Source organism: Ambystoma mexicanum, chromosome 8 (genome assembly GCF_040938575.1).
Source record: "Ambystoma mexicanum isolate Mex_15411 chromosome 8, UKY_AmexF1_1, whole genome shotgun sequence".
NCBI classification, from domain to species: Eukaryota; Metazoa; Chordata; class Amphibia; order Caudata; family Ambystomatidae; genus Ambystoma; species Ambystoma mexicanum.
The window spans coordinates 432297424-432313944 of NC_090929.1; the positions used below are offsets into that span (position 1 = coordinate 432297424).

The window sequence follows — 16521 nt, forward strand, 5'->3', positions numbered from 1 at the left end:
AAGACTAATAATAGAGTACAAAGTGGGGGTCCACCCAATCACGGGGGACAACAACAGGGCAGACTCAGAACTGATAGCAAAGCAGCACAGATTCATGTTCAAGCAATAGGAGTGACCTTCGAAGTTCTGGCAGATGGATGCTTTCCCGCACTTTGCGTATTGCAGGGTAGGTCCAGGGCGGTTTTATTCACTGGCCCCATACTCTTGGGCATGGCTGGTCTCACACATTGGAGGTGGGATTCCTGCCTGTGTATGAAAGGTATGTCACATTACAGTGATATTGTAACTGAACTGAATAACCCCAGCCCTTTACAAGGAGTAGCAGTTACCCTGGAGATGGATGGGGATGCAGAAGTTACTCAACATCAATAAACAAACAATGACTCAGTCAGTTGGTAAAAAGGATAACTTTTATTTTCAATTGTCTAAAACAGGGAGCATAACAAACATCCATGAATTTGCTCGATCCTCTTACTCAAAGCAGTTCATAAAAAAACGTGGCTTATATATTAAAAACTTGTCATCATTGATGTTGACCTATGTTACTGCCAACGTCATCCTACGTGGCAAACTACAAAACCTATTAACAACTATGATAGGCTCTGAGTGAACATCTAAGTATATGATCCATACTAGTATGGGAAAATAAGTGAAAGTGATAGGTTTCTTAACATCAGGTGGGGCAACTAAGCCCTCCCTTCAAAATGGCCACTATGAACATCACTAAATACACAACGTCCCATTGCTACATAAACTATAGGACCCTTAATAATGTGATCCCCTACAACTGGTTGGCAGTCAACCTTCGTCAGTACTTTTCCACCTACGTCTAGCAGCACACAGATTGGACCTCCAGATGCTGGTGAGCTCGTTTTAGTCCCAGTTTCCCACCAATTAGCATATCAATCTATCATCACCTCAATGGTCAGTGTAGTCAATTAGGCTTTGAAGCTCTGCCTTGAGTCTGTTCTGTACTGTGGAGAGTAAGGGGAGTGAAGGCACTCTCTGCCCTCATGCGTGGGTGTGAGCATCTTGCTCGTCCAACTTCATCCTTCCACGTGACTGAAGACCATGATTTTGAGCTTTTACTGTCTTTAATAGACCTCTGACGTCTTCTGTGTTTTGTTCATGTCTTCTAAACAGGAGCTGTTCTTTGATACGATTTTATATCCAATGTCAGCTCACCTGATAAGACTTTCGTTTCTTGGCTTGATTTGATGGCTTATTCAGCCTCGTCTTTTTGAGATTCACTTAATTCATGTGTTTTGTCACTCTCTTGTTTCTATGCTCCCTTACCACCTTCTTCCCTTATGATTGTAAAGCGCTCCATGGATCCCGAAGCTAGGACAACACTCAATAAATACCCTAATAATAATAATAATAATCCTTTACTTTCCTGTAATAGAATGTGACATATTAGCACTTTAAAGGGCTAGAGACCAACCGCTCACAAGACAAATGCCAAGAAAAAGGTTTTATTTACATTTACAAAAGCTGTTGTTCTGTAGGTAGATGAATACACACTAAGCACATACAACAAACTATTTTCTGAAGACACTTCATGCTGTACGATTAGAAACTAAAAGTACTGAATTCAGCAAAGTTGCAGTTCATAAGCACAGAAACACATTGTTCAATTACAAACCATCTTAAATAGGAGCAAAGTGTACACAAGTTTAAATATATTTAAAAGGAATCGACAGTACCTTGCTGTGCATTCCTTCACAAAGCAATGCACTACAAAAGCTTACTTTGAAATTTACAAGGAAAGAAACCTTACAATCTTTGAAATATTGTCTATACACACTTCACAAATAATATCCAGTTGCCATAACTGAAATCACACTACACATCCAGTCTCGTGAAACCAACACTACCTGGACAACTTCAAGGCACTAACTATGGAAGATCTGACTGCCACCTTACCATCCATTAAAGCCACATCATATGCCAACAACATCCTCCCTGCTTTGATACTCAAAACCCTTCCGACTGAAGCACCCCTCCCTCACCTGAATCATCAACAGCTCACTAACTCGTGGCACCTTCCCCTCGACCCTCAAGACTGGACACATCCTCCCGCTTCTGAAGGAACCAACACTGGACGCTGACTACCAGCAACTAGCGCCCCACCACCCATCTTCCCTTCCTTGGTAAAATCCTTGAAAAAGTAGTAGCCACAGAACTCCTGCAACACATTGAAGCCAGTAACCTCCTTCAGTCTTAACAATCTAGCTTCAGATACAGCACACAATCGGCTACCATCAATGTGATCGACAATGCCCTTAAAATCCTGAATAATGGCCATCCTTTTCTCCTACTTCTCCATGACCTCTCAGCAGCATTTGACCACCAGACACTCACTGACAATCTACATCGCTGCATGGGGATCAGCAAGATCGTCCTCAGCTGGTTCAAATCCTCTATTGTTAATCGCCCAACAGTTCGTACAAATGGATTCTTCCAGATCAACAACTCTACCCATCACCTGTGTTGTCCTGCAAGGAACCACCCTGGCCCATGTCATCTTCAATTTCTACATGGAACCGCTCGGAACCAGTGGTCGAAGTGGGCGGGAGCGGTCAGGAGCAGTGCTCCTTTACTTCTTTTAATTAAGTTTTACTGTTCCTATACTTTTATTTGAAAAAGAAACCGTTCCGGAATGGTTTCATTTTAAAATAAAAGTGTAGGAAGAAGTTGAAACTTGCACTTACAGTGCACTGCACTGAACGTTCCCCTAAACAGCAGGCGCATATGTTTTGGAGTTTGTATTGTGCGTGTATTGTGTATATGCATCCATATCCACCAATACTCAGATGGCACACAGATCTACCACAAGATATCTTCCATCAAAGACATCGACAGGCTGAAGGCCTGCCTCACATTGATCCAACCCTGGATTTCCAATGCTTATCTGAAGCTTAACCCCTCCAAGACTGAATTCCTGCTGCTGACCAAAAACACGGAACACCCGGACATCTAGACCTGGCTCTCTGCTATGAACTTTGAGGGCTTCACACCACAGCTGGCCACCTGTGCCAAGTCCGTCCCTTGGGTTCAACATCGACAGACGCCTTACGTTCAAACAGCACATCGCAAGGAAGACACAAACGGCTTGGTACCAACTTTCTCTCTAGTGGGAAATCAAGCCCTTCATCCAAGAAAACAACTTCAGATATGCTATGCAAGCCTTGGTCCTCTCCCACCTGGATGGTGGCAATGTCCTTTTTGAAGGCCTTCCAATGACTACCCTGGCACCCCTCAGATGTGTCTTTGCATGCTGCAGGAAGAGAGATTAAACGACTCTGCAAATTCGACCACATCACGCAACCCTCATCGAACAGCACAGGCTCCTGCTGCACGCTAGTATCATCTACAAATCCTGTTCCATTATCTACAAGGCTGTCACCCTGAAGTCCCCAAGCTAGCTCACTGAGAAACTCAGAATCACTGCAGGCCTGCAATCCACCAGAAGTAAGGAAATGTTCAGACTTGAACTTCAATAGCGCACAAAGTAAACAACCAGAAGAAAAGCCACCTCTTTCTATGCTCCAAGAGTGTGGAACCTCCCACCCTTCAACATCAGACTTGCCCCATTGCTTCTACAGTTATGGAAAGATCTCAAACCCTTCCTCTTCAAGGACTGGGTCCTCCCTAACACCCAGGTCCACACACCATGCACTCACCATCCTACCTGAGACACAGTTATCTACTCCCCATGGTCGCCTTCCCTCATTGCTTGTAGATCCCTTGCTGCAATTTGCCTATCCCCGGCCACCCCTGTTGGCTTCTGCTCCCTATTTCTCTAGTACTCTCACTGTGTTCTTCCCTCTTTGATTTGAAAGCACTCTGTTGCGTCCCGAAGCTAGATCCGCCCTCAATAAATACCCTAATAATAAGTTCAGAAAACTGAAATGTAGGCGTAACAAATAATTTTGTTAACCAATAGGACATTCTTAGATAACTTGCATTAGACAAACATCTCTGTGAAATTGAACCTGCTTAAAATATAAAATAAAGCTTTGTGCTGGAAACAGTACTGAAATCCCACACAAATAGCAAACACATCTGATCGGGTACTGGTTACAGAGAAAAACAAATAACTGCAACAATAAATGAAGCGTGTATATGAAATAATACTGCACTTATCTGGTACCTACTACCAGTAGATCTTTTAATCTGAGACAAAGGTTACAGGAAACACATTTAGTTCACCTTACCAATCAATGCAACGACAAGCTAAGTGTTTGCAACTATTTTGTAATTTAACATCCAATTGTGAGTGTGTGAATATAAAAGACTGGGGAGGATTTTGCCTGGCAAGTGGGCACTCGAGAACAAAATAAATTGTGGAGTTGGTGTTCTCCTTAGTGCATACACATTAGCGTGAATGGAGTGCTTGATGTGTTTTATTATCTTAACTTTTTCACAGCACAAGCCACTTTTTCCTATGAGTAAATAAAGTTGCAATTGAAATGCTTCTAATAGGATAAACTGTGTTACTGGATGCGCTGTATACACGACCTGAAACCAAATAATGGTCATTTGTTAGTCCGCATATTTGGACTATATTTTTTACCATTGTATTGATATTAATACAATTTGATGTTCGCCTCTTTAGTTGGTAGAGGCAGCAGGCGTCCCTAACCAGTGTTTGGTTGAAAACATCCCTCTAGCAGCAGAGTGGTTTGTCCCATAGTGCCATTGTTTGTTGTTAAAGGTTTGGTAACCTATCTGAGGGATCGCTAGTTGTGGGCTCAATTTCCCTTGCGCCTCCTATTTTGTGTTGTTGGTTCTCCTTAGTGCGAAATAAAATCTTCCACAGTGCAACATCCGAAGTGAAAACATAAATGTTTATAAAAGGCCCACTAAGATTGAAAACAAGAAAATTGTATATTCCCATTTGCTCACTGGAGAAGGAGTATCAACCAAAGAACAAAGCAGTCTGTAAGGATCTTGTTCTATCTGTCCATTGCTAAAAGCCACTACGGAAAAAAGTGGAACATTATATTCCAAATATGTGAGAGTACCATATTGTGAAATTTCAGAAGTAGTCCTGTGAATGTAGGCTTCGAAATTGCAGGGAGCTGGGAGCTATTTATAGGGCTTAGATTAGCCTGGTTAGCTTGATAAAAAAAAAAGCTATCATGAGCTACTTTTGGCTCCCCAAGCCAGCTGGTGAACACAAATTTAATATCAACTCTGAGTCTGGGATTTGCATAAAAGGTGCACTAGAAACATCTAGAAGACATGTAAGCATGAATGTCATATGTACTGTAGACAAAGTTATAGTTGCATCAATTTGGAAGTTGGATAGCTCCTGGGTAACAATGAGTAACTCCTGGTCAGAGGACAATCCGTACATCCAGAAGCTACTTATGGTTCAAGTAAAGACAAATGAAAAAGGGGTTTACGACCTGGACACAAATAATCCAGACACAAGTGAGGGGGACACAAAGCAAATGGAGATTTCAAAATGCAGCTCCTTTCTCTTCTACTTCTAACTGAAAAGAAAATCTTGCATAGACAAATACAGGAGATTTGGGAGATATTTAGTAGGAGTTAGATGTTTGTCAGAGAAGTGGGAATAGCAAAGTGGCCGCAGAATTGGGTAAAAAGGAAGGGACTGCCCTTGGAAGTGGTAGCACCGGCTGCCATTTCAGGTTTGTTACCTTAGAAGTTGTGAGCTCCTGGGAAAGTTCCTGGATCTTCTGTTGTTGTTGCAGCAAAAGCTCTTGGACAGAAGCCAAAGTTGCCTGCAATTGGGTCACTGAGGAGAGAGAGAGAGAAACACCTGTCAGTGAGTCAGCTCCACGAGGTCCAGGGTCTACCAACCCCAAACCCTCTGTTAATGGATTAAGTGAACCAAGCTTAATAGCTATCATAGCAAAAAACTTCAACACAGAACACAACTCTGCCTGAACTTTAGCAGAGTAATGACCCCACTAAGCTGCAACACAAACTAATTGAGCTTCATCAGAGAACAGTGGCCAACTCAGACGCCCTAGAGAGTAGCTCTCTGGACATAGTTCCCAGGATCAGATTCTCACGTCGGTACTGACCAGAGCCCCATGAGAAAGCAGAAGCCCACTAGGCAAGCTTCAGCAGAAATCATCTGTCTGTGCTTCGCTGCAGGGTTAATGCTCAATCATTTTATTTTTCAGTAGGAAATCACTCACATTTTTCAATGTCTACACAGTGCTTAATAAAAAGCATAAGAAAAAACACAGAGGAGTTGGAGGCTTCACATTATGCTATTTTTTCTATTTACTGACATTCACCAAATTCCACGGCAGTCAAGTATCAAACAAGCAAAGCAGCATTTCACATGAAAGAAAAGTGAAACAGACATTCCTTCATGATAGGAAGACAGTTGTCAAAACGATAACAGCAGAGCCTCTTCAATGCCTGGCGAGCCTCTTCAATGCCAGAAAAGCTCCTTCCAGTGTTTTATACATGGGTCCTTGAACAGAGAAGTACTTATCGAATTCTCTAAACTTGTTAGTATGTGTACAACGTTCTGTAAAAATTCCTATCACATCTAAACTCACAATCTGAACACCTTCTGTTATTAAAGTAAACCCTGGAACATTTTCCAACTTTCTTTTTGGATGCTCTTTCCTTTTAATTAATTGGAGTTCTGCAGAGGTGAAAGATTCCCATGATGCACAAACCAACCACTAAAGATCAATTCAATTTCAACATATGTTTTGATTTGTATACAGTTTCCCAATGTACAGTTTTTAGCCCAAACTTGATTGCTGTGAGGGCATAAATCCTGCTTAAACTAAAGTGTCTCCCTTATGAATCTATGAAGGAATGCCATGCCGGAGGACCACTGTATTAGTCAAGTACCCTTTTCACTTGCAGTATGTGACTCGCACAAAAATGAACAGGCTGTGGATACTACCAATAAAAACCAAAACTAATGTTTGGCTTCTAGAATTTAACCTCCTGGGTGTGAACTATAGAAGAGGCTTTTCAGCTGTGCAGATGCCAGGATTGGGGGATTAAACCATATGCAGTGGCCATTTTCTTATTGATAGCAATGAGCATGAGAAGTAAATTATTGGGAATTGGATCCTTGCTTACTTTATTTTAGATACTTTTCCTTCTTTAGCTATGCGACTTCCTTCCTAAATTATTTTTTTTGTACTATTGTTAATGTGTTGGTATTCATATTACATGGGCACCTCTCAAGTCCATAACACAACCGCTCACCAACTACCTAGATCTAGTAACATGCTTTGTCAGTTCTAGATATTACCATCACAATAAAACTTCTCTAAACAGAGCTGTACTGCCCCAAGTCCTACACTTTTGCTTACCAAAAACCCAGATTTGAGAAACATGCATCCCTACTTCGACAACCATATCCCCTGCCACTTATCACAACTGTTTTTCCTCCATGATTTTGCTAGTTCTATAGTCTAATTTCTCTTTCCTTGCATCACCCCCTGCCTAAAACTCCTCTTCCTTTCTGCACACTATAGTATGGCGGCATCCTGCAGGATCACAATACACCACCATTCGGACAAGACCAAGTGCCATAAGACCACTATGGTAGTGATGGGCACAGTGTAAATATTGGATAACATTACATATGATTCTTGAGAACTATTGCTGTTATTGCTCATTTGTCTTTGCATGTTGTCTTATGGTTGACATATATCTTCTTTTTATATGTGTAGGTTTTATGGGTACACTATTTTGAAGAAAAAAGGAACACAAAACAGGCAGAAGATACTTTGAAGAGTCCACAACTTAACACAAAGTTATCAGATACAAGTGTCTCACAACTGAGAGTCTGCATAACAAACTAAATCAAGGCAGCAAAACCTACAAAACAAATGGAATCGATGTCCAGCGGCCTATCATGCAAACATTTAGCAGAGGAATGTTTGCCAGAAGTGCCTATTTTGCAGCCTCACCCTTTGAAGAATGAACAATGCAGCAGCATGGTAAACATGTTTTATGTAATCAAAAATGATACAAGACAACACCTCTGACATTTTACACTTTGATAAAGGCTGCTTGTGATTCCTTCTCCATAAACCAGAAAGAGGTCAATTGGCACTCTGAAATCTGTAAAATGACTGGAGAATATATTTGTTCTTGCCTCGGTTCATGGGGTTTGTAAAAGGGAGTGAGATAGTGGTGTGATGAATCCTGCGGATCCATCCCATCACTAAAACCATGTCTAAAGTCTCCTCGCGGATGGCCAGGGAAAGGCATACGCTTCCTAATTCTGACCTTGGGAGTGGTGTACTGCGGGAGGATCACCTGGGAGAAGACAAGGCCCATGGCGGTGCAGAGACATGGTATTTGTTTTTAAAAGTGAAGAACCTTTTACATGTACCATGTTGTGTAATGGCTTATTGTCGTTTTGATATATCAGAACCACACATTAAGCTTGTTGATGTGGGTAAAGCTGGTGTGAAATATCTAACCATCCTAGGAAAGGAAAGACCGTTTGAGACTTCTAAGGTTAAAAATCCTCCTTACTGCAAAGAAGGGACACCAGGACTTTAACCAATCAGATTTCAGCTGCCTGTCCTTAAAGGGTCCTGTTCCCTCGACATCTAAAGTGCAGAGGTTGCACAGCGGAAGGCGTGAAGGAAGACTGCTTTCCCATGTGAACCTGAATGCAGAGATTATGCAGCAAGAAGTGTGCATGAGACCGTGGTTGAAAGTTGGTGAACAGCCGAGGGTCCCAGGAGCGAGACAAGCTCTGTGACTGTGTGGCGGGAATGAAGACACCTTCACTGGAGAAGTGTGTATGTTCAAACGAAGCCAGAAGCAGGTAAAGTCCTGCAGCATGTGAAGGGAGCAAGACAGAAGCCAGTGAGTGTTACTGAGTGCTCTGATCTCTTGCGCAAACAAAGGCAGGCAACTGTAGCCAAGCAGAATCTCTCAAGTGTGAGTTAAAGCAGTAGTAAACGGACCATTGATTGTCAGACAAAGGAAAGCCACAAAAGTAGCACTCGCGTATGAGTGAACTTCTTTAATAGAACTTGCGTAAGAGTAAAACACTCAACCATATTAATTGAATACTAATAGTGCAGAAAAAAGATGAAAGACAGTTTGAGTGTGCTTAAAAGTGATTCTGAGGTAAAGGTTAACCGAAGAGTCAGTTGTGAAGCAGTTGGAAATAATGTGACACTGAAGTTAAGTGATTGAACATTGATAATTGTGAGTTCTAGGAAACAAGCATTGCTCAAGCCAAGAGTGAAACCAGCATTGCCCAAAGCCAAGGGGGGTACAAGTATTGCCAAAGCTTAAAGTATTGTACAAACATGGTTTAAAGCCAAGAGAGACTAACAACAAGGTATACCATTAAGTTGCTCTGATTGGCAGGAATAGAAGGGGCGAATGCAAGGTTGTAAAAAGGTGAACCTTTCTGATTGCGATTGTTTCCTAAAAGTTGTCATAACTCACATTGCCAAAGCCAAAAAGTTGGAGAGGTTGTTTTTAATGCTTAAAGGCATTTTGGTTGTTGGTGTTACAGAAAGACAAGAATGGCAAAGAGCCTGCCCTTCTGGAAAGTGAATGTTCAGAAGAAGAGTGTCTTGCTTACTTGGAAGTGTTGAGAGGCACTAAAGTGAATCTTGTTTCTGAAAAGTTGCTAAAAGTCACAATGTTGCAAACTATTGAAGTTGTGGTAAAACATGTGGTTGTCAGTAGATTTCAAACTTCAGAAGCACAGTTGAATGTGGACCACTATCGGGCAGGCAAGTAGACCCGCATGGTGAATCCTTGCAAAAGTTAACCTGGTAAGAGAGTTATCCTGTTGAAAGTAGAGGTAGTGTGAAGCCCTCCTGACCAAGATATAAACTGTGATTCATGATGTTAGAAAGAGAGAAGTGTGAAGAGTTAACAAGAAGAACAAGTTACTAACCAACTGATAATGTTCTTTCGACTGGATGTTCCTCCAACGTATTCCACATCTTTCACATGTAATGTCCACAGCTGTGCTACTTCGTAAATTTTTCCGCAAAGGGAGTCCTGCGTCGATGGCATCGGGTCGATGTCCCTCGAAGGCCTCCTTCAAGGGCAACGTCACCGGATGTTATAAATAGGACGCACAGCGCCCGTAGCCTCAGTTTATGTTTTTTCCTCCATAACGTGTGACCTGCTCGTACAAAATGCCTGCTTGACTGCACATAGCCTTGAGGGAATGCAATCTGCAATAGCATAAGATATTCTCCAGAGGGGCAGGCCGGGAGGGCGATGTGGAATACATTGGAGGAACATACAGTCGAAAGAAGGTTCCCAGTTGGTAGGTAACTTGTTCTTCGAATGGATTGTGTCCTCCAACGTATTCCACATCTTTGACAGACTCCCAAAGCAGTACCAGAAAATGGAGGAGGGAGAAGAATTTAGAATACCCAATCAGATGGCAGAATAAAGAACCGCTTTACCAAAGGCCATATCTTGACCATGGAGCATATCCAGGGAGTAATGTTTGACAAAGGTGTGGCTAGAAGTCCATGTAGCTGTGTCACAAATATTCCTAATAGGAATTCCTGCTGCAGGGCCGTGGAAGTAGTCACGCCCCTAGTGGAGTGAGCTTGCAATCCCTGAGGAGGGTCCTTGCCTGCCAATCTGTAACATTCAGTAATGGTGAGGATAATCCACCTGGACAAGGTCCGTTTGGTAACAGCCTCGCCAAATCGGTGTCCAGCGTACCCCACAAAGAGTTGATCGTCCACTCTGACCCTGGAAATCCTAGAAATAAAAAAGCCCAGAGCGCTCCTAGAGTCCAACCTATGGAGTCGCTCCTCTTCCTTACCAGGATGAGGAGGAGTATAGAAAGCAGGAAGTACCACTTTCTGGCTTAAATGAAACTCAGACACTACTTTAGTTAGAAAGGATGGACGTACCCTCAGTACAACCCTATCCTTGTGGAACACAGTAAAGGGTGGCTTAGATGAAAGGGCCTGCAATTAAATCGCTCTGCGAGTGGATGTAACCGTAACCAAGAAAACCGTCTTGGAAATAAAACAGTCTTAAAGGACAAGTGCAAAGGTTCAAACGGAGCACCCATCAGGAATTTCAAGACCAAATTCAGATCCCATACGGGCACCTGAAACTGGTACGGTGGGAACACATTAGTGAGCCCTTTAAGAAATTGGCAAATCAAAGGAATCTTAAAATAAGAACATTCTTCAGACGAGCACTTGAAGATAAACAGCGCTGCCAGGTAACCTTTTACGGTTCCTAATTGAAGGCCCCTGTGGACCAAAGAAAGCAAGAAAACAGAACCATGGGAATTGAACACTTGAAATGATCGACATCGTGCCCTCTGCACCAGTAGCACAACTTACGCAAATGGTACAGGAATTTGGATGCCGGCCGCTTGGCCGAAACCAACACCTCCATCATGTCATCTGGGAGGTCCCAATCCTTATACATCAACCTTTCAGAAACCAAGCGTGAAGGTTGAGAGTCTTGACCTATGGATGGAGAACACAACCACCCCCCTCGCACGAGAGAAGATCCTCTTGGTAGGAAAGACGGCATGGAGGACAGATGGACATCTCTAGAAGGTCCGGGTACCACTCTCCTGGCCCAATCCGGAGCAATGAGGATCATGTGGGATCGAACCTCTGCAACCTCCTTAGCACTTGAGGAATGACGGGGACCGGAGGAAACGTGTACAGAAGTGGGAATGACCAATCCACCACGAATGCGTCCCCTAAGGCTCCTCTTGGAGGAAATTTCTTTGAGCAGAATCTCTAGCACTTCCGGTTGGCACTGGCCGCGAACAGATCCACTTGTGGGGTTCCCCAAAGGGTGAAGATCTCCAGAAGGACTTCCTGAGCCAACTCCCACTCGTAAGAGATCATGCTCTGCATGATCAGAGCGTCCGCTGCCGCATTCTCCTGTCTGGACAGATTTACTGGCCAGAGTGAAATTCCTTGTTGGATTGCCCAGAAGCAGAGCTGCATTGCCTGTCTGCACAACGGGAGTGACCCTGCCCCCCCCCTTTTTTGTTGAGGTAATGCATGGCCACTGTGTTGTCCGTCATGATCAGGACACTCTTCATCCGCACAGATGGCAGAAAAGCCTTCAGGGCCAGCCTGATTGCTCTCAGCTCCAACAGGTTGATGTGGCATTTGGACTCTGATGGAGACCAACGACCGCTGGCAGTCAGATCGTCGGCTTGAGCGCCCCCCATCCAGTGAGTGAGGCGTCCGTCACCACCGTCATCTCCGGCCAAGGTTGCCAAAATGGCTCCCCCTTCATCAGATTCCCTTTGCTGGCCCACCACAGAAGATCCTGCAAGACCGATATTGGAACCTGAACGGGATCCAACATCTTGCCTGAGAATTGGGACCACTGCATCTTGAGGACCCATTGCAGGGATCTCATCCGCACTCTGGCCTCTGGCACCAGAAAAATGCAGAATGCCATGAGGCCGAGAAACCTTAAGAATACGAAAGTCTGAGCATGTTGAAATTTGTCCACCATCTGTACAATGTGATGAACCCTCACCTTGGGAGGCCAACACTTTCCCAAGGACGTGTCCAACACAGCCCCGATATACTGGAGCTGTTGAGAAGGTGTTCGGTGCAACTTCTTGAAATTGAGGGAGAAGCCCAGATTGTGGAGAGAGCGGCAGGTGAGACTGAGATGATCCAGTGCTTGCTCGGGAGAACGTGCTCGGATCAGCCAGTCGTCCAGGTAGGGGTACACGTGAATCCCCCCTCGCCTGAGATACGCTGCCACCACCACCATTAGCTTGGTGAAGACCCTCGGGCGTAGGTCAATCCGAAAGGCAGGACCCGAAACTGAAAGTGCGAGCTGCCAGCTGCAAACCTCAGGTACTTCCTGTGCTTTGGATGAATCAGCACATGAAAGCATCCTGTAGGTCCAGAGACAGCATCCAATCTTGAAGTCAAAGGGCCTGAGAAAAAGTGACCATATTGAACTCGTCTTCCTGAGGAACTTGTTCAACCAACGCAAGTCCAAGATGGGTCTCAGTCCGCCGTCTTTCTTTGGAATCAAAAAATATGGGGAATACCATCCCTTGTTCCTCACCGCTACAGGCACTAGTTCTATAGCACCTTTCTCCAGCAGGCTCAATATTTCCTGCACAAGGAGCGTATCAGGAAGCTTCAAAGAGAGACTCCCCGGTGGATTGTCATGAGGCCGCTTTAGGAAGGGAAGGCAGTAGCCGTGGGCTATTGTCTCCAGAACCCACGCATCCAAAGTAATAGCTCGCCATTCTTCAAGATGCTAAGACAGTCTGCCCCCAACTGGCGGACAATGGAACATTGCCTCATAACTGTTTTGGAGCGGCTGTTGCAGCGCCTGAAGGCAAAGAGGCTGCTGCTTGAGCGGCTTTGGAACCTCTATTTCCCCGACCACCATGGGTACTTTTTCATTGACCCCTTTGATTTGCAGCTCCTCTCGTCCTACCAAGAGAGGAGTTGTAATGAAAGGAACCTCCCCTCCACTGTTATCATCTACGGCAAAAAGGAGGAGGTTGACACACTGCTGCACTCAAAGATTTAGCAGCAGCTTTGGAGGTTTGCAACCTCTCAAGGCTCTCGTCAGCCTTGCTGCCAAACAAATGAGAGTCATCAAAGTGCATGTTCAGAAGACGGGCTTGTACATCCGGCGCAAAACCCAACTTCCACAACCACGCAAACCTGCGTATAACGTGCTCGCAGCCATGGCCCGGCTAACACTGTTGGCCGTGTCCAACCCAGACTGAAGGGATTCACACATGGCATCCTTGCCATCCTGCACAAGAGCAAGAAACTCCCATCCCTTTCTCCCCCCTTGGGAATATGCTCAGCCGCTAGAGAGATGCAATTCCACATAGTGTATGAAAATCTTGCCAAGGCACAAGAGGAGTTGGCTGACTTCAGCGCCATACTCCCCGCTGAAAACACCTTGCGTGCCCAACAAGTGGGCGTGGGGTGAGTGGATAGGTAGCTGGGGTCGCTACTGGAAGGGCAATATTTTTTACTTGTTAACCACCGGAAGAGACTCCGGGGTCTGCAAGCAGCTGCCACCCTTTTTTGCAAAGTCAAAGTCAAATGAAAAGGCAACACTGGGTCAGTGGACAGACCGTGATCCAAAATATCAGTCAAGTCATCCTGAACAAATGCATCAGGAGGACTAGACCAACCAAGATACTCAGTAGCCCTAGCCATCAGTCTCCTATAAGAGGATTCAGCATGAGCCCTAGGCCTGCCAAACTCCACCTCAGGAGTTGTGTCTAAGCCACTGGCATCATGTAACAATTGACGTAACTCATCCAACTGACTGTCCCCGGAAAAGACAAGAGCCACATCAGGCTCAACAAGGACAAACTCCAAATCTGACCTCTCCCCACAGATATCATCCAGAGGAAGAAAGAACTCCTGCCTAGGGACAGAAGTGGGTCTGAATTCCCCAACAGGCTTCACAGACTTGGATTTAGCTTTCCTTGGAGGATCCACAGTACCAGGGACCTCCATCTGCAAAATCCGGCCAAATGGCCCCGAAGGCGTCGATGGATTCGGCGTCGACAACGGCGCCGAGGGCTGGAGTGAAGGCAAAGCACCAACCTCCGTATCCGACGGACACTGCGCTGACGGAGTCGACACCAGCCTCGAGCCCTTACCAGATTTCTGCGGTTTCGCCGGGGGCGAAGACCGAGACCTGTACCTAGCACATATCTGGCGATCAGCCTGAACCTTGTCCGAACGGGACCTCAATGTTTCCCGATGTGTATCGTGCCGAGGACTCGGGCCTGAAGGAGCACGAGCATCGGACCGAGACCGTTCCCTGCTGGCTTCTTCCAAAGGCGGATGGAACTGTGCCCCGGCATTGAAAAATCGCCAGCATCTGCTCCCTGAAGGCCTCCCATTCCTCAGGAGTCGAGGATATAGTAGGAACCACTCTGGGATCGAGATCCCCGGGACTCCTTCCGACGGGCAGAGTCACCCCTCGAATCGTTGGTGGACATCTCTTTCGCAACTTTTCGGGACTTACTGGTTTAGTACCCAGACCTACCTGTAACTTCCCCTTACGCTCCCGCAAGGCCTTAGCAGTCAGCGACTGGCATTTCAAGCAGTCATCGGTGTCATGACTCTCGCCCAGACACCACAAACAAATGCGGTGTGGATCCGCAATCGTCATCTTAGACTAACAGTCCCAGCAAGTCTTAAAGCCAGACCGCGGAGTTGGAGGGGTAGATGAAGACATTTATGAAGAATACACGAGGCGCGCCGAGTTATGGAAGCAAACAAGTTTGCGGAAAAAACGGCACCGAGGCTATGGGCGCCGTGTGTCCTATTTATAACATCCGGTGATGTCGCCCTTGACGGAAGCCTTCAAGGGACATCAACCCAACGCCATCGACACAGGACACACTCTGCCGAAAAATGTCTAAAGTAGCACAGCTGTGGACATTACATGTCAAAGATGTGGAATTTGTCGGAGGACATAATCCATTCGAAACTCTGTTTCTTTAACCTTGTCAGAAGTTGTGTTTGTTTGAACCTAACAATGAGCTGTGTTTCTTCTTTGACATTCATAAGTTGTGGCAAAGCATCTTGACACAGAACACCATTGATGCTATTTAATGAAGTGGAAATCATTATTCAAGGAAGAAGATAAATCTTTCTGTTGGTTGACCATTGGTTAACAGAACTTTCTTTTGACAAAGCGAAGGAACCAAGAACGGAGTTGGAACTTTGTTGCCAACCTGGATTTCCTCGTTTCTTTTTGTTGAACATTTGAACTGGATTTAACTTGAAACCTGGGGCAGGGGAGCCCACCCAGGTTATAAAAAGCGACTGTAAATATATTATATAATTGTTGATGCTGTTGTGAATTGCCATATATTTTCTTGTGTATTTTATGTTTAAGTCTGAGGGCCAGATATCCCTGGTTAAAGTGTTTCCTTTAGGGAAATCCTCGTCAGGGTTGGCATAGTGAGGCGTTTGTTAAAACATATAATTTAATGAAATGGCATATTTTGAGGAATCATCCAAATGTTATCCGCCTCACATTTCTGACCCCTCACAGTGGAGAAGGGCCTAAGACTTATGATCTGTATGCCCAAGTACATTAATTTACATAAAGGCTAGCCTTATCTGGGATTCATTAACCCGAAGGTCGCCTCTGACTCAGTAGATTGTGACTTCTTGTGGGATGCTTTGCTCAGAGACAGGAAGGCTGAAGTCATCCGTGCTCTCCATGCTAACACCAAAGTGCGGGTTTGGGATGGCCATGATGGAGAGGTTATGCAGGAATTCTAATTTAAGAAAGGGAATGTGGTAGGGGGGTGTTTTGGCCCATATTTTATTTAGCATGTCAATTATTGTTTTAAGCTTGAGGGTATTGGTACGGATGGCCCAACGATGGGAACAGTTCTGGTCCTAATCCCCCTGTTTGTGTTTGCCAGGAGAGCCCAGCATAATGCGCAAACAGCTATCAAGTTCATGAGCAGCTTTGAACAGCACTGTGCAATAAAGGGCCATAAGGCAAACAGCTGCAAGGCTAAGGTGATGAATGTAG

The 16521-nt window shown here is 44.8% G+C and overlaps 1 protein-coding gene across 1 annotated transcript in view; it reads right to left on the reverse strand.

The window, feature by feature from the left end:
• Positions 1-16521, reverse strand: part of PEX14 (peroxisomal biogenesis factor 14) — a 980210-nt gene that overhangs the window by 30378 nt on the left and 933311 nt on the right. The window contains exon 7 of the mRNA XM_069609962.1: positions 5673-5770. Coding sequence (XP_069466063.1) covers positions 5673-5770 — 98 coding nt within the window. The remainder of the gene's footprint in view (positions 1-5672; positions 5771-16521) is intronic.